Genomic DNA, 19153 nt, shown 5'->3' with positions numbered 1-19153 from the left:
CATGACACGACTCCAGGAGACCACTGCTTTCATTATATATGTTATAATGTTGATTTGCCTTTTTAAAATGCCATTTACATGATATATTTGATAAAGAGTACATAACTGTGGGTACTACTCTGTAAAGGCTAGGAACGGAAAAATGTACATTTCCTTTAGACTGAGATATTCATTATGAACATTTTACCTCGGCACTCAACAGTGTGCAGATACTTAAAATCAAAATACGGTCATTATGAGCCCATTCATGTATCATTTCAAATGTAACATCTGTATAGAACTAGATGCACTTTAAACATATGTGGGAGCTGTCTACATTGTACTGCCTCGTCAGATGGGTATTGTTCCAAGTTGATTGTTGCTGTATGCAGCACTAATTGCCCAAGCCAAAATTTCCCCTCGAGGACAATAGAGTAAATCTTATCTTAATGGACTTACATGTGCATCCCTGTTGGCCAGATCACAACTCTGATTGCGATCCATTTTAGTTTCCCAGGCTTCATGCAAATCAACGTATAGGCTAAGATTACCCGCAAACATGTGAATGAATCACATTAATTTACAACAAAATGAAAATGATATGTCCTTCAAGGGCTTTCATTCACACCCCTCCCACATGTTTGCATATATCAATGCTTTCTCACCTACACAGTTCATTAAGTCATAGAACCAATCAGAGATCAGATTAATGCTGCAACAGCTTGGTGGGCCGTCCGTATCATCATATGTGTTGAAATCACTGAAACAGTGTTCTCTCTCTGTCGTCGTCAGACACGACGGCTTATTTCGGTGTCACTTCAGCTGCAGTTATCACAAGGGATAGACTGTGTAGAGTCTACAGCCACACACTGCTGACAGAGTAAAGATTATTGATGCATCGTGAAGAGACAGATTTACACCTTTTCAACATGAATGTGTCTTGAGGAAGTGGAATTCAGTCTGTCTTGAATGCTTCTTGGATGCATCTACTCTTTTGAGATCAGAAAACTATCCAATCCGCTCAAGTATGAGATAAATAGATGTAAATAGGGTCTTAATTTGATACAGGAGATAGAGATGTTTGCTACTGCATCTTTGGGCACTAATAATTACTTTGTACATGCTGGGTCAAAAGCTTTGTTGAAGAGAAGAACCCCCAAATAAAGACATTAGGGAACTGAGATGGCAAACAGCACGTTATTGTAGTATTGTATGGCGCTGAAAGTGCTCTGTAAGTGCAACAAATGAAAACAAAGGAATAAGAGAGTAAACTCCCACTCTGATGGGTGAAAAGCATCAATGTGTCCAATTCATGCATTGACTTTTTTAGAGAAAAACTGTCAGCTCTTTAATAATCCATTTGGTGCAACTCGATGGCCTCACTGGCTGGTAAGCCGGGATGGCGTTTGATAATATTTTGAAAAGCGAGACTTCATACACCTTCGTGCACTGGTCCAGCATCACACAACAGACCCTGCATTTTGAAATGAAAAAAGAAAATATCTGAGAGGGACGGCTAGTGGTAGAAATAAAATGACACTGTAAATAAGGACTGACACTATAAATATGGAGTTTTGGTACTAATGATTACTTGTGACTGCGTTGGCACAGACCCATAGTTCAAAACATTGTCAAGAGTGAAAAGGAGCATGCACAGCCGCCGGTTTGAGCATAAAGCCGGGGACATTACCAGGCTGTGATTGCAATACAAGAAAGTCGTACGCTTTTTATTTGACATGATGAAATAAATGCCCCAAAATGGTTGTTAAAGTCAAATGATTTCAAGAAAACTTTAGAGCCTGACAAGCTTAAATGCTGGCTCCAACTTTTTGTAGCCTGCCTCTTTTCATTGGTCCAACATCACACAACAGACTTGGTACTTGGGAGTGAAAAGAAGAGAGTCTGGTGCAGATGGAAGGAGGACTGGGACAGTTGGAGAATTAGAGAGAAAGAAAGAGAGAGAGAGCGAACACTTAACAGCAGAAGTGAAGTGACAGAGAGATGGAGTTATGAATGGCGAGAGGATGGACGGATACAGGCCGAGAAGTTTTCATTGCAGAGGGCCAAAATTTTTGCAACTGACAATTTGGAAAAACAGAGCGGTGAGAGAGAATGACGGAGTGAGGTGGGGAAGGACAAATGGAGAGATCAGCAAGTCTTTACTCCAGATGGAGCTTCAACCACAGTGGAGAGGAGAGAGGTAGAAAGTGAGGCTCTTCTCTGCAGTGATGGAACACTTAAAGGCTGACCTCTACTTTGGTGGAAATTGAGAAGAGTATTGGAGAAGCAGGAGGAGGAAAAGGAGAAAATAGGAGGAGGATGAGGGGGAAGTGAGATGAAGCAGAAAACCACCCCACTGCAGTGGACCAACATGCACAGCAGATGCTGTACTCTGGGAGGCAGAGAGTCTAGAGACAGGGAGGGGAGAGGAAGACGAGGGGAGCTCAGAATGTATCCCCTCATCTATGTATTATCTTTAAAGCCCCGCAGATGGAAAGAGAAAGACGAGGGGAGAGAAGAGATAGAAAGATAGAGGAGGGATGGAGGTATGCACTGATGACACGAGACTGAGGGGGAGAAAGGGGGAGGAAGGAGTATAGAAGAGAATGAAGGAAGAAGACGTAAAAGACAATGTTTTGGACTCAAACGAGACATCAACATATGATACGGTGTCAAGAGTCCAGCAACATTATGCAACATTTTACCTTAAAATAGCAGCTTCAAAGTCATGTTGATGCCACGGTGTCTTGTAACAGGGTGAATGGTGTCTCTGTCCCCCATCACTTGTTTCTGCACTATGTAACTTCAGTGAGAGGGTAGGATCACAGCGTTACATACATGTTTACTTCAACATACAAGATTTCAACACATAACATTGTTATGATGTAATGAGTTCTGTTTGTAGTTAGCGCCTACATTACATCTGACAGACTGTTACAGACCTGGGATTTGTATTTACAATAGTGGTGTTGCACTCAGAAACTGTGGGGGGCGCCAAATCGCACAAAATGCCAATTTCTGCATAATGTTGTTTTAACTGTGATTACCTATAGGCAGGGAAATGACTTAAAGATGCAGGAGGCGAGTCTTCTGAAAGCTGATGAGTCTCATTACAGTGTCTGTATTTTCTCTTCTCTTTCTGTTCTCTGTTCTATTTTCAATGTACACCTGCCCAGCACCAAACCAAAGACAGAGTTAAAGCTAGCTAGCAGTTAGCTGAAGCTTAATAGAGCTAAAGAAGAGTGAATTTTGGAAATGTTGTCAGTTGGACAGAAACCCGACTCCAGATGATTGCTGATGTCGTTCCTGGTTGAGCAAATAGGAAATTGTTTGTTAACACATTCACCAAAACAATTTTCTAATGTGAGCAAATCTCTGTGGATTCAAATCCTTTTACATCACAAACCATTTGATCTATTGGCAAAACAAGAATATTAATTAGAGAAGCTTTGATTGGAGGCACAGATCATGGTTATGATTCAAACAAACATGTGTCAAAGTCACACAAATTTCATGGTAATTTCAATGGAGCAGTTTCCAAAGCTTTTTTTAATATGATTTGTTGTTTTTGAAGTTGTTCTGCTCCTTTAAACGGAGCTTCGCTATCACCCACATGTTGACACAAAAAACACACTTATTTGGTAGTTTACTGTAATTTTCCAGCCAAGAAGTGAAAGATGAAGGAATGGCAGGCAGATTGAGAAGAAAATAAAAATAAAAGACAGGTGGGATCGAAAAAACGAAGCAGGAAGGAGGAAAAATAGTGACTAGAAATTCCTCAACGCTCCACTTTGGAAATGATAGATCGAGGCGGAGCAGCGAGTCGTCTATGCAGTTGGCCCGAACTCCAAAGCACCGACAGAGTGCTTCAGAGCTGATACAGCAAGATGCCGGGGGGAGGGTGAGAATAAGGATAAAAAGCAGGATATACTAGAACAGGAACAGAAAAGGGAAAAGAAATAAGAGAGTTGATTGAAGAGAGAAAATCAGGACTCCTCACCATCACAGTCCAACACCGCACAGCATGCACCAGGCTGTAGAGAGTTTAGGCTCGACAAAAACGGATGGGTGGGAGGGAGAGGGATGGACGAACAGTGTGATGAGAGATAGAAGAAGAAGAAGAAAATCATGAGTGACAACTCCTCACAGTGATGGTCGCTGTACTGCAGAGTGGAAGATCAGAGAATGGGGGAGACAGGGAGGGACGCAAGGATGAAAATTGACGGAGAGTATAAAGACAGAGTGGTAGACATCACATTATGAGGACTAGAGAAGTGAGAATGTAAAAATGATGCAGTGGATACAAGGAAAGAGACCTTGGGTTTAATTTTGAAGAAGTTCTGACTCGCAAATAATGTGAAAAACAAAGAGAAATCAAAGCTGTGATATACGAAGTGTTGTTGCTGCATAATCAGGGTCGCATCAGTTTAACTCTGTGGTAGACTGAAAGCTCAAACTGACTTAAATCATTAGTCAGGCACCGAAAGCCAACGATACCAGTTTAAATGGTCCCTGCTTTGTACGGAGAGACAGACACACAGAGGGGCGAACATAGTGTGGACACATTTAACAGACCTTTTTTAAAGCTACATGGAAGTGAATAGAAAGACTAAAAAAAATAAAAAATAAAAAGTAACCAGCCTGGTTCCAGTGGAGCAGAGCTAATGAGAGTTCTGCAACTATAACTGCCCGGATAAAGATAAAGCAAAACAGGAAATTAATTGTTAAGGGACACAAAGCCCAGTTGTGTTTATTAAAGCAGATACAATGACAAAATACATGTACAGCTAATCCTGTCCTGTATTAATCTGAGCGTGAACATTTAGAGCAAAGGAACCTGTCATTCCACGGTGAAAAACAAATGATCTGATAGCTGAAGCCAATACAGGATATTTTAATACATTTTAAGGCCTTAATTCTAGATAATTTATTTTAAGACCCTTTTAAGGAACCGAAGATACCCTGGAGGGGACGTGTGGGAGTGGATGGGTGGATGGATGAGAAGAGAGGAGAAAAAAGCTGCTAATAGAAGAGATTAGACGACGAGGAAAGCATGAAAACAGATGGGTTCCTACGTTAATGTGAGACTACCGGGAGACAGCGACAAAGACAGGGAGACATCTAGACAAAGAGATGGACACGAGGGAGATAAAGACAGGCGGAGAAACCCAAACGCCGAAATCAAGACAAAGAAAGGGGAACAAATAAGGACATCACATTTACATATCTGGCTTTTAGCCGGTGCTCTCATCCAAAACAACTTGCCTAAAGCTGGTATTAATGCAGAACATCTATGCGGACTGTCTGAGTTTCTTCTTAGGAGACACAACAGTGTCAGAGTGAGCCACTAAGTCTTGAAATGAGTTTACAAAACTCTGCTCGAGCTCACGAGCTCGCTAGAATAGTTTGCACGGACAGCAAAATAATGAGGAAACCACAGACGAGGCTGAGTAAGTGTCAGCAAAAGAGATGAAGCCTGACAGACAATTCTCATGCTTTGTTCTTCATTTTGAGACTCTGACCTCTGGGGGACGCTCTGATGTTCGTTCGGCGACCTGATTATTTTCTTGATTAGTCGTTTCGTCCATGAGATATCAGAAAACAGTTTGAAAAATGTCCGTCACAACACGGCGTCTTCTTAGTCCGAAGATGGAAAATAATCACATTTAGCTCGAACGAGACCGAAGCAATTATTAAAACAGTTGCTGATTCATCTTCTGTTGATCTAATGAAGTAATCTGCTCATCTACCCGCTCTCCGTCTGGGTATATGTTTTGCTGATATAAAGACAATTTTCCAGACGATAAAGTTGTAATTTATTCCATTCTATGCAATTGAGAAATGTTGCTAATTAATTTACGAGCCCATTAGCAAACAACTCATGGTCCAGCTATATTACACCCAAACTTTAAATGTGAGCCAACATCACTCTATGTGCTTTAGATCTATGTGTTTATTTGTAATGAAAAATGGCCTGATGTCACACAATTGACTTACATCCTGGTAATCTACACAACAGCAGGACAGAGGCGGGGTGTGCACCGCAAGCGAGGTCACATTCTCACACCAAAGTCATCCCAAAACAATTTCGTAAAGTGAGCCCAAACTCTGAAATGCATATTACATGACGTAGATGCAATAATATAAAAATTACTTTCCTCCAGTGTGACAGATTATGAGACAGTAGCACAAATTGGATGCTTTATATTCTCTTGTAAGCTAACGATTAACTTTCAGCCGGAGAAATAAGGATGAATGAAGATATTTGTTTTGGTTGGTCGGCTCTTGATTAAAAAATAAAATCTTTTGGGAAAACACACTCACAAACCTGTTTGTATGATTCATGAAGGGTTAGCGCCAAGGTTATCATGGCAGTGCAATGTGAGACTATATTTCCAGCTGTGTCCCTGCCACATAACATCCATTATTTCTCTTCCTTCAAGGACCATGTTGTATATATATTTTTTTTGTTCTGTTCAATCAATAAAAATGCATGAGCTCATCCACCCATGGCTCCCACAGAGAAATGTGCGCTTCATATGCTTATTCTACATAGTATGCAGACAATGAAGGTAGACATGCAGTGCAAATACTCACAACTGGAGGTTCGCAAACACATTTCCTCACCAGGGGAAAAAAATCTGTATATTTACTTTCATCCTGCCTATAATTTTATTTATTTGTCATGTGCGGCTTCTTTCCTTTCCATAAAAGCACACCAGCAGACATCAGATGGGCTATCTGCCTCTGAACAATTTAACAAGGTGATGGATCTCCGGTGATTTACAAACCACGGTGGACGGGGAAGCGCTTGTCTGGTTGGAGGATATTGAGTAGGCAGACTTTAAATGTGGTGAAAATGACTGTATCTTGTAAATCATTTCATGAGCACATAAGTGTTAAGCAGACTTAAGTGAAACGAGCACAGAAGATATTGAAATTGATGGTGAGATCCACACTCAGCCTCTCAGAGAGCGACACAAACTGACAATGACGGCTCCAAACACAGTGCGAGACTGTACTCCAAATGCAGGGCGTGAAATGTTTTTTGACATTTTCTGAAAAACTATTGATCCACATCGCATCAGTCAAAGTTTTCTTGGTGTCTGGGAAGGCTCTCTGGAGAATGTATTAACAACAGCCATCACAAGACTGAGCGACTGCGGGAGAGACTTTTGAAATCTAGCACATGAAAGAAAGCTTTTTCTACTTTTTCGCTTTGTATCATCTGAACTCTCTATTTTTTTTCCATGTGTCCTTAAAATAATCACATGTAATAGAAGACAAGTGCGGGGAGATGAAAGGGACAGGGAAACAAAGAATTCAAAGTTAAAAAATCCAATTTATTTTCGAGGTTAATGAAGTAAATATAAGAAAAACATTCCCTGTGTGATTCAGAAATTGGCCTTTTGCTTCTCACCCGCAAAAAGATAAATCAATAAACCAGACATAAAACAGTACAGACGCGCATATGGTTATACTATATTAGTCTAATTGTTATCGCTCCACACTCTCATTTTCTTCCTCAGACGAAGGAGGAGACAACCATACCTGATGCAATCTTTTATTTTTATTTCAATGAATCAACATTTCAGGAATTATTGCATTCTTCATGCTGAAATGTTGATTTGTAGCAGACGGCAAAACAGTTGTGATCGTGTCTGTCTCTTCTCTTTCATCTGATGTTTACCTGCCATCCAGCACATCACTAGAACAGGTGTGAATTTTTCCGTCTCTTCTTCTAATTGTGTTTCGTTCTTAGCAGAGTCCCAAGTCCCATCCTTAGAAGAGTATAGTTTGTCACTAGGAAACACACTTACGTGCTTTCTCTTTGAGAATTAGATGAGAAAATCGCCGCCACTCTGTCTATACAGCAAAAATGAGTCCTCAGCTAGCAGTTGGTTAGCTTAGCTTAGCATAAAGACAGGAAAGAGCTAAACTGCAGTGTTTTAGACTTCATTCTCCAACAGTAGTAACCCCAGCTTGGTGCAATACGTAAGAATTTAAATGTAAAGCATTCAAAATGTGTTAAAATTATCAACAGAATATGAAGAAAAGACATTATGTCAAAGAGTAAAATGCACTGTGTGGCTGAGATATCTTAGCATGCTAACCAGCTAGCCTGGGCCTGTCCTGTCGCATTTAACCGCTCTGAGATCCAAGTCAGGACCGTTAGCTGCACTGCTAACTGACCTAATTATCTAACAGCAGCTGGAGTTAGCAGTTTCTCTGGTTCTATGCTGCCCCCTTACAGTATACGTGGATTCGACCATTCCCACATATTGCACCTTAAAAGTCACTGCTCTCTCACTCACTGTATAGACTGAAGCATGGTAGCTGTGTCCTCTTGTCTCCAGTCTTTATTCTGAGCTAAGCTAGCCCTCTCCTGGCTCCAGCCTCAGATCTAATGGACAGATACGAGAGTGTTATCGATCTTCTTATCTAACTCCCGACAACAAAGCACAGAAGGGCATTTTCCCAAAATGTCAAACTTTTCCTTTATACTAGCCATTTGTACAAGCGAGGATGAACCTGACATACCACACCGGCAAACAAAGGCAATCAAAATCAAAGCACTACAGGACATCAAGAGACATCAGAGAGAAGGGTGAATATATTCCCCACTTTACTTTGCATTAGTCTGATCCTTTGACTTAAAAAATGAGCAGCAAAGTTAATGTGGTGGCACGCAGACACCCAGAAGCAGCTGAAAGCAGCGGGCTGATAGTGACAGCCATTATGATAATTGCTTCCTTGACTTCTTTTCACTATAAAGGTGAGGAAAAGATGAGAAAATAAGCTATGCTTCGGCATTATACATTTTACTCTGTTGTGCTTCCTTTCTAATCCCTTTGCAGCAAACTGAGCAGCCAGCATGAGCTGTGTCTTCTCTAGGTAATCTAGCTCTTAGGATGTGTCATCGGTCAGTGTTATTTGCCAGAAATCCCCAATGGACATTTTTTCACTGCTGTAAATACTACATGGCAGGATTTCATTGGCATGTTGCTTGAAGCTGATACACCGTTGGGAACATTTCTCTCTCAAGTTTCAACTGGAACTAATGCCTCCTTGCTTCAATTTGCACCACCGTGGGCAAAGTTTGGTTCATCATCACTCTGTTTGCCTTCTTCCGCTGATTTTGCATAAATTTGGGCTGCCGCCTCTAAATGATTCTTTTTTAATTCTGTGTGAAGGTTGGGAAAGAGAGACGAGTGGATTGAGAGGGAGAAAGAGGCGGAGGGGAAGGTGGATAAAGCCGACAGAGGTGTGTGTTTATCAAGCGTTTCATAGTTGGCGCACTGATCCAGGATCAATTGACACTCTCAGATCAGTGGGAACGGTATGATCAAGGGAAGCCAGCGGTCACTGAACCCAGATCAGCTGTCGGAAAGGACGGATAATTAGGGAGCTGGAGAGAATATTCAGAAAACAGATGGGAGGATGGAGGCGACATGTGTGGGAGAGAGAGAGGGAGAGAAGGGAGAAGAGAGGCAGTCGCTTTGGATGTGAGTGTCAGCTAAATGCCTAAAATGTAAAACAAAATGAGAGAGAGAGAGAGAGAAAGCTGAGTGATGAGAGGAGGAAAGGTGGGGAGACAGAAGACGAAAGAGAGAAGAACAAGGCAGGAAAGGAGAAAGACAGTTGGATCGGAAGGAAAATGGACTGAGAGGGAGGAAGGAGGGAGGTGAATGCAGATTCAAGCTGAGGCGAAGAGGGAGATGAAGAGATACAGAAGCTGGGAGGTGGATGGAGACAGAAATGTGAAAATATTGGTCTGTAACTGATTTACTTTGCTTCGGCAACACAGGTTTCTCCCCCTATCGTTCCAATAAAGCGAATTTGAATTTGAGAGAGTTTTCGTCAGAGTGGAAACTTGGCTGGAAAGGCATGAGGAGGCAGGAGGCAGATGAAAAAGGAATATATGTATGTGCACTCGGTATGTGTTGTGAGAGAAATTCCCCTCAACCTGAATGTTTGAAGTTGAAAGAGCATGAGAAAGATTGAGGGAGGGGTAGGGGGAAGGAGGTGGAGGATGGAGACGAGTAGGCGAAAATAGCTGCTGTGACCAGATCAACAGTTGGACCTTTGGGGAGTATCGGGTCTCGAGTTTGAGCTGCAGACAAAAACCGCTGTCTGACCGAACACGCACACACACAAGCAAAGGAGACGTGCAAACACACTTTCAAACACTGATGTACAAAAAGCTTTGTACAACGATAAGCAGACCCTGTACTTGCTATGTAATCAACAAGCACAAATGCTCCATCTTCTCAGCTCAAAGCCCTCCTGACACCACTTAGAAACCCCTCACACTCGCACATATGCTCACACATTGAGCTGCAAAGACGAAGAAGAGGCTGTTTGCAGACGTCTTTATTCTCACTGAAAATTCACATTTTATTCTCCGCGACAACAACATGGAAACACAACAGAGTCCTTGATAATGTAACGACACCATAGTCCTGCTGGGGATGAACCACTGCCATTCCAGCCAGTGCACTTTTGTCTGCAAGTGGAGCATGTAGATCGATTCCCAGTGTGTCCCAAAACAACATTTACAGTATCACTGTTCCCAAAACAACACTGCACCAGCAATGGACAAACTCGACCTTCGTTGTGAGCTCACAGTTTGGTTTGGTTAAGGCAACAAAAGTACTTGGTTAGGTTTGGGAAAACATTGTGTATTGTCTTAAAAAAACTTTGTTACTTAGAGTTAGGGTTTTGTAACGCAGTTGGTGTCACTCTAAACTCACAGCTGTGCTTGTTAAACTCCACCGTCCATCCCCGACCTCCTCCCTATACAGACTTTTCGCTCTTTAAACGACTTCTCCTCACTTCCTCCTTTGCAGATGTAATAATTACTTCAGTCACTAGAGGTCGCAGTCAAACACAAAACGCAAATATGTGTCGTCATAAGCTGCTTTCAAAGCCAACCTATATTGTCTTTTTTCTGATGGGGACGGGTGGCTTACTTGAGCCTCAAGTGTTGCTGTGTTCTCTGCTCCGCTATCTTTATGCAGCATTATTAAAAGTACTAAAAAGTCATACGAATAGATCTGGAGTCTTAAAGTTTCTGATATTAACTCATCGAATACCGACGGTGGTCGACCCGACTAACCAACCCAAGGAAGTGGAGTGTTGAGGATGAGTTCAGCAAGGTGAACAGACTACTAAATAAAGAAGAACTAGTAAATAAAGTAGTGGAGACAAAGAACAATATTTGCCTCAAAATGTAGTGGAGGGGAAGTAAAACGTAGCAGAAAATGAAAGCACTTAAGTGCAAGTACCTCAAAAGTACAGAACCTGAGTAAATGAACGTAGTTACATTCCACCACTGTCTTTATGCACCAGTTCTACCTTTTTCCACAGCGGCATGCCTCTCTGAAGCATGAACATTTACTTGTAAAAGTAAAAAAAATAACATTTAATTATACATCCAGTTTGTTATTGACTTTCCTGAGTTCATAATTTCGTGTCTCACCAAAAGTTTGGGAAGCAGAAGAATGATTTTGAACATTTTTCCCCAGATACCATTTGGGAATTCAGCAACAAAATTAAGATAAGACAGCTTGTTGCATTAAAACAGCTCCAAAGTTATGTGTTACCATTAATCAGTCGTAAATAACTCGCACCTGTGCTTTTAAAAAGACACAGTTCTCTGCTAAACAACTTTGAATGACATTGGAAATTTGGCTGCTGAACAAGAGACAGCTACTGTTTCTGAAAGCACTTAAATAATTGCAACTTTTTTCTGTCTGATTAGCAGATGGCTCCAAACACTGCGACACCCTCAGCTGATGTTGCCATGGAGAAGCACACCACAGTCAGAGGCACAAAACAGCAACTTCAGCAAACTTTAGCAAATTTAAAAAGCCATCATACCATTATATTATTCCGAATTAATCAAAAAATCGACCCAGAATCTGAAAGCGAACTGATGAAAACCGCTGTATGTTTAATCAGGCTTCTACCGACTGCTATACTGGTGAATGTAGCTGAATTTTCAGCTTGATGACTGGTTATTTTTCACCAAATTGCTTCTTGGGAGATAGCTTATCTTCTTTAAGTTTGTATGTACACACTACACAGGCTTGTGATTTTGACTTTTTATTGAAGGACCAGAGATTTCCTTTTTTATTACTGTCGGTATTTTTATGCCTTTACAGGGAAAGGCAGTGGGGATGTCAGGTAACAAGGGAGAGAGCGATTCAATAATGGTCTATTGTTACGGTTGATGGCCAGAATTTAATCTCAAATCCACATATTTTCTTGTGCAGTTGCTCATCTTTTGTACCAATAATTCAACCATGAGAGTTTCATTTTAAGCAGCCTGTTTGCCTGCTCAGAAAGGGCAGGCTGGTGTTGTTTTTTTCTGCTTTTAAAAAGTAGGAAATGTGAACTACGATAAAAACTTCAATTGGTTTAGAAAGTTCTAAAAATGTCCGAAGTTGCGAACTCTAATGCTTCGATGTTTCGAGTTTCATGTCCGTCCAAGCCTTGGACGTGCTCCAAATGTCAGTCACCTAACATGTTCTATGAGAAAATAACAAGCACTAACCCTACCCTACCCTACCACACACACACACACACAGCTTTCATCCATTAATCCAATTTATCTCCATACTAAGACATTCATTACATCCCTTCGCCAAAGAAACGTAGGGCCAAACGGCAGAGTGTGACCTATTGGCAGACTATTTATGTTGCCCACGTCGCAGGCTAAACAGCGCACATGTACAATTTTCAGGGGCCTCCCGGATCGATACGCCCCCATAACTAGATATCATAGCGTTTTCGGAAAATCCATCACACCTGTACTCGCAAACAATATACATTGTTTATAATGAAAAAAAGAAATAACAACAAAAAAAAAAGAGATAGGGAGGCCTGGAGTCAGAAAAGATTAGAAACGGGTGAGATGAAAGAGAGAAAGACGAAGAGGAACAAGAGTGAGGGAAAGCGGGGAGATTGAGGAGAGATGAGGGGAAGGGAATTAGGGAGACTGATAGTTGAGCGCAGGGTCCAGAGGGCATGGATAAGTGTGTGTGTGTCTGTGTTTGTGTGAGTGACCGCATGCCACACACACCCCCACACACACCCACACAGGGAGGGTAGCTCATGAAGACAAATGCAGTGACCTTGCTTAGTGATAAGGCATGAAGATAAAGTAGTGTTGGATGAAATAACTGAAAAATATCAAGAGAAACAGAAGTGTGTGTGTGTGTGTGAACGCACAAGTTTGTGCGTGTGTGTGCGTGTGTGTGTGATCTCATGGGGGTGCGATAGAGATAGACAGGGGAGCAGACAGATGGGGAAATGGAGAGACAGGGAGATGATAGTGAGACTGAAAGAAAGACAAAGAGATGAGTAGACAAACAGACTCAGATGTGGCTCAGTACTGACAAATGCAAATAAACAATAAGATATGAAAGGAAGACATAACACACATACTGTTCACACTCACATAATTGGACTCGCCCACGCAATACACTTTTCTTAAGGTTCTCAGGGAGAAATTATACTAAACACCAAAGGACGCAGTGAAGCAGCCGAACATGGGGTGTGGTCGGTGCACTGGTGTGCGTGGTTACAGGTGCAACAGACACACTTCAACATCGACCAGGAGCTGTTCGCTTCTTTTCCCAGTTGGTACATATATGGCAGCCCTACCTGAGATACTTGGCTGTAGACAGCCAGCTTCATTTCTGAACAACAACTGTTTCTTCCCTCAAATTAAACCACTGTGTTCATATTTCGCAAAATGCACTCTTTGCTTTCAAGTGGTTTGGCCCACGTCATGAGAAAAGTGTTGCTTTGGCAACCTAGAAAAATCAATGTCATCTTGTTCCCTGTTTGGGAAACGAGGAACGAATCTCTGTTTTCTACATTTCAGAGTCGTAATAAGAAATGAGAAAAGACTTGACAAAACAAAACTACAAACTTCCGAATGCTCAAGACCTTTTATTTTGAAAATGTCGCTGAATGTTGGAAATTAAAACTTGAATTTAAAAGAAACTGATGAGTAAGCTTGCCTCTTAGCAGGATGGTCGTTTTTCTGATTGTCTCTTTTATTTCATGAGGGAAACAGGTGCTGACGAGGGTTATATTGTTGGAAACAAAACCATATACACCAAAACTACAACTTAAACTTAACTTTGACCAAAACCATTGCCACTAAGTAAGAATCTTTGACTGTATAAAATATACTCCACTGGTTGAATTGTTCATGCTCAAGCTCATGAGAAAAGGACCCTACTTCTCACTTGATTTATCGCTTCAGTGAACAGTTTCCTAATGAGTTTATGGTTTCAATCATCAGTGTCAAGTCTTCTTCAATACAGAGTGATGTTTATTTCGAAACGATGTTTCCATTCAGAGTAAAATAGACAATAAAGCAGGGTGTGCTTTAGGGCGTGGCTACACTGTGATTGACAAGCAAACACCACTTCTGGCTCCGAAAAACCCAACACACCAATGGGTGACATCGGAGCCGGTTTGTGCTTTGAACATCTTCAAAATTGCTGTGAAACATCAAGGGGATGTGTCCCTGTGGGAGTTTTAAAGGGCCGCTTTGTCTGTTTCACAGCTGCTGACCCGCACCGATTCCTCATACGTTTGTGCCATGTCAGACCCTTCAGAAACCGTCTCCGTGCCTACGTCACCTTCCAGCACAACTCACATAGTTTGACGGAGTTTTCTCAAACTTCACCTCGTATTTCACAGTTGAGACCAGGAATGAGACAAAAATCGTGCTACGGCAACTTAAAACAACTTCCGTCGGACTTTTCACTTTTCTCAACCCACGGTTGTTTTTGCAGGTATCAGCTTTCTGTTACTCTGCTTGTTATATATTAAGTCATTATTTGTGGGGGAGTCAACTCTGCGTGATGGCGCCAGAGAACAAAGCTGAAAACCCTTTATTGAGACAGAGAGATAGACGGATAGGCATCTAGATAGACAGGCAGATAGAAAGGCGGGGAGACAGACAGCAATCACACAGCACAAACACCGTAGAGGTCAATGCTATCACAGAAACGAGCGGTTATTTCGTAGCATTTCATCATCATCATCTATCTTGGTCGCTTGTGCTCTCTCTCCCTCTTTCATGGCTGGATTTCTCATTGATGACAAAGCCATTTATGTCTCTCTTATGTTCCCTCCTGCCTCCCTCGTCTTCCTCTTCCTCCTCCTCCTCGTCCTCCTCCTTCCTCCCCCACCCATCCCTCACTGCCTCTCCCTTCTTCTTCTTGCTATTTATGCTTCCTCTGTTTTATTTTCTCTGTTTTTTTCCCTCGCTCTTGCACTTTCTTTCGTCTCTCGTGCTCATTTTGCATCTCTTTTACTCCCCTCTTTGTCTTTCTTTGCCTTGTTCGCACTCACGTCTCTGCTATTTTTTGCTCCTCTCTCACCTCATCTTCCTCACTCCGCTTTCTCCTCCTCCTCCTCTTCCTCCTCACGCTGCCTCTTACATCATTTTCTCTCTAAACACCTCTCCCCCTCCCTCTCTCCTCCTCCTTTCCATTTTACCTTTCTCTTTCCCATGATTTAAATTCTGCTCATCATCTTTCTTACTTTGCCTCTTACTCTGCTCTCCCATCCTTTCTCGCCCTCCTTTACATGTTTTCTTCCTCTCTTCCCGCCTCTCTTATTCTTCTCACTAACTCTCCTTCTCCTTTTCTTTTCATTGTTTATGTCCCTACTTTCAAATTCACCCCTTTCACTCTCTTTCCATCTACTTCTTCCCTTTTCTTTCCATCCTCATACTCACATTTTTACTTTACTTAACTCTCACCCTTTCCCTCTTTAACTCCCTGTTTCTCCCTCTTCCAATCCTTCCTTCTTGCCATCCTTTCTACGTCTTCCTCCTTCACCTCTGCCACATTGACTCTCCCCATCCCATCCTCCCTACTGTCCTGCCTCTTTTGACCTTCCTGTCTCCCATCTTCCTCCCATCTTCACCCCACTTTTTTCACCACCCTCCTCGGCATTCTCACTTCCCATAATTCTGTCACCTCACTTCCCTTTTCTTCATCATTACATCCTCTTGTTTTCCCTCTTCACTTCCTTTTCTCAATCTGCCCCAATCTGCCACATTTCTTCTCCTACTGTACCTCCTCAGACTCCTCTACTTTTCTCCCATTTTTTACTTTTTTCTTCCCCCTATCAATACATTATTTCTGTCTCTTCTACCTCATTCTCTTCTCCTCTTCTCTGCCTCCTCTACCTCCTCCTTCCTTTCGCTTCTCCTTTAGTAGAACAAGAAACATGTGAGAACTATTACGCAGCCCTTGCAGTGAGAGAAAAACACACAATTAATTGCTGTGTTAAAGTTATAAAGGTTTACAAGCCAAAAAATAACATAATGCTTAGAATCAGCTATTAATAATTTAAAAGGCAGACCTTGTACAGCTTTTTCTCCTTAATATTTCATAAAGCAGAATAATTACAAATGCACATTTCTGATTACTGATGTCCTGTTCCTCTTTCACCTTCAGCACTGAGAGATACCCGCATCCAGCTGCACCGCTCGACGTCCACCGAGCTTTCCATCACCATCGCCGAAGTGCAGCTGTCCGACGAGGGCGAGTACACCTGCTCCATCTTCACCATGCCAGTCCGCACCGCCCGAGCCACAGTCACCGTGCTAGGTGGGTCACACACACACACACACACACACAGCACACATTCACACCATGTGCATATCGGGGGGGGAAAATCTGTTGTCTCGATGTTGCCAAAAACGGAGGTTGCAACTTTTTCCAGACCTTAAAATAAACCCTGGAAATGAAAGTGAGTCATGTGCATGTCTAACAGCTGTGTTAAATAGGGTTTCTCGATTTCTGAGGGCTCTGTCCTTCAAGATGGATCCCTCTCTTTGAGGCCAATCCTAAGGTTTCTTCTCATATCAATTTCCTATTTAGGCTTTTCTCAAAATGTCGTCTTTGTTCTTGCTGAGGCCAAATGGTGCGGAGTGACATTCTTACCCTCCTTGTGTTCGTGCTCCGGCGTGTCTTCTTTGAGACTGATTGACGGCTGTACAAATCAGTTCCACTGCAGTCTATCTTCATTTCTCTCCCGAAACCTGTAGGATTATGACAAATTTGAATGGATGATTCCAAGCTTTTGGCATCTTTTCTTATTTTCTCCTCGGCTGTCACGCTGTTAATAACAATTTTACAACAAATGCCTGCTCGCCAGTTTCAGAGGACACCAAGAAAGTGTCTCGAATTCACCTTGATGCACCGCTGTGGCATTGTGTTGGTCTGACCTACCCTGCAGAGTTTACCCTCTCTCAGAGCACAATGAAGTTTGACCCTGTGGATGTCTCTTGTAAGTGTGACATGCTAAAAGAGTCTGCCTGTTGGCATGAGGCAAAGCACTGGTCACATAGCAGTTCCGTGAAGTTAGAGGACGTATGAAAGACAGATTAAAAGAGAATGTCGATCAGCACAGCACCTGTCGATCAATGTGTCAAAGCGGAGATATTCCCACATTTAGTCTGTAGTGTGGGTAAAGCTGCCACAACAATCACTTGTGGAAATGTCATGATTCCATAGTGCTCCTTGTGATGCCCTTATCCAGTTTGATCCAGATCCTTCCTCAGAGCGCTAACCTTTTACGAGGTTATGACCTCCTATAACTCTTGTGTGGAGATAAACCAGCTCCACTCATCATCCTTGTGATCGATGTTATATGTGCGATGCTTCCTCGCTGCCGGCAATAAATTGCGGCCATCCTGTCAGCAGTGGTTGGACCTGTTTATTGATTAGATATTGGCCTAATCGGCTTTGGCCCCCCACAAACAGTCTTTCAAGTATTGATTTTTATGAGTCGAGTTGTTATTGTTCTTCGGTGTCAGCTAATTCTGGACATATTTCATGGTTTCACTTGAAGACAAGAACAAAGCAGAGTGCTTGGCAATACTGTAATGCACCAACTAATGGCGATGCAACCGCAATGGAGACTTACTGTATGCATGGGAGAGACAGCTGGTTGGATATTCCTGGGAGGGTTGTGGCGGGCAGATTTACGGCCAATATTTCAGGGCATCCAAGTCCACTTTTATTATTTTCTTTGCAATTGCTGTGTAATGAAAGTTATTCTTCAAGTTGATAATGAAAAACCTGCATCTACATTTATTCAACAACTGAGCTTCTATCCCTTAATTTGGCACACCTTCCGATGTGGACGAATAATACGCTTTCACTGGAATAGAGGATTTCTGAGTATTTGCCGTTTTCTCTCAGCTTTTCAAATTTAATACCGATAAAAAAAATGCTGGATGTAAACCAAGCGCAGAAAATGTCTGCCTAATTCCCTCGGAGAATGAACTCAATGGAAACAAGATAAGATGAAGTTGTGAAATTTAAGGCGGGGCAGGAGTGGCTTATGTTTCGACGGCTGTCCCGTGTGACTGGAAGGCCACGGGGTTGTCCCTCAAATTCGGGGATAGTCGATCAACATCTGTGGGAGCGTCTGTGAATAAAACATTTTGATGATATTTATCCAAATGCTTTTGGCAGAGCTGCAAAGCAAAGAATTCAATATAGCTGCTCTGGACAGCAGAACGAGCAGAGCGCCTGAAATGTTAATGTGATGTTTGTGTATGTGTGTAAGTGGGGGGAGGGGACTGTGTGTGTCAGAGCAAGGGTGAAGGCGGGTCTAGTTTGGCTCTTTAAATTCAAATTAACACGAGAACCACACCTCCATATTTCTTCCAAATTTGCAGTAATTGTGATTCAAGCATTCTTTTTTTCGCTGTAATTGACAGCTGTGACACTGTATTCTGCGTTCAATAAATATTTCATGACCCCTGAGAGGGAGCCAAACCATTAAAAATGTATGGTAAAATGTTTAAAACGCACAGACCCCTCTGGGAACATCGGCCAAAGATATCCAGTTTTGGCACCGCAGCGCTCGTGTGTGTGTGTGTGTGATTCATTCTTGTTTAGACATGTGCAGCCATTTGACAGATGCACACACAAACACACATCGGCGCATTACTGCTGAGTGTGGTCAGTTCTAAATGCTTGTGTGCCTCTTGGTGTAAAATGTGCGGCACGCTGGCTCTGCTCTCCCCTGAGCTAAGCAGAGAATAATTTATAATGGCTTTATTCTCTTTTCTTCTCCTTGTAGAGGGAAGGGTCTCGACAGGGCTTCTCTAACCAATTCT

General features: G+C 42.2%; 1 protein-coding gene across 1 annotated transcript in view; it reads left to right on the top strand.

Annotated features, from left to right (window-relative positions):
- Positions 1–19153, top strand: part of cadm3 (cell adhesion molecule 3) — a 100232-nt gene that overhangs the window by 42306 nt on the left and 38773 nt on the right. Inside the window, exon 4 of the mRNA XM_084370046.1 lies at positions 16476–16628. Coding sequence (XP_084226172.1) covers positions 16476–16628 — 153 coding nt within the window. The remainder of the gene's footprint in view (positions 1–16475; positions 16629–19153) is intronic.

This window comes from Pagrus pagrus (genome assembly GCF_965226575.1).
Source record: "Pagrus pagrus genome assembly, chromosome: 12".
NCBI lineage: Eukaryota > Metazoa > Chordata > Actinopteri > Spariformes > Sparidae > Pagrus > Pagrus pagrus.
Note: the sequence above shows the minus strand (reverse complement) of the source record. Positions and strands in the feature narration are given on the sequence as shown.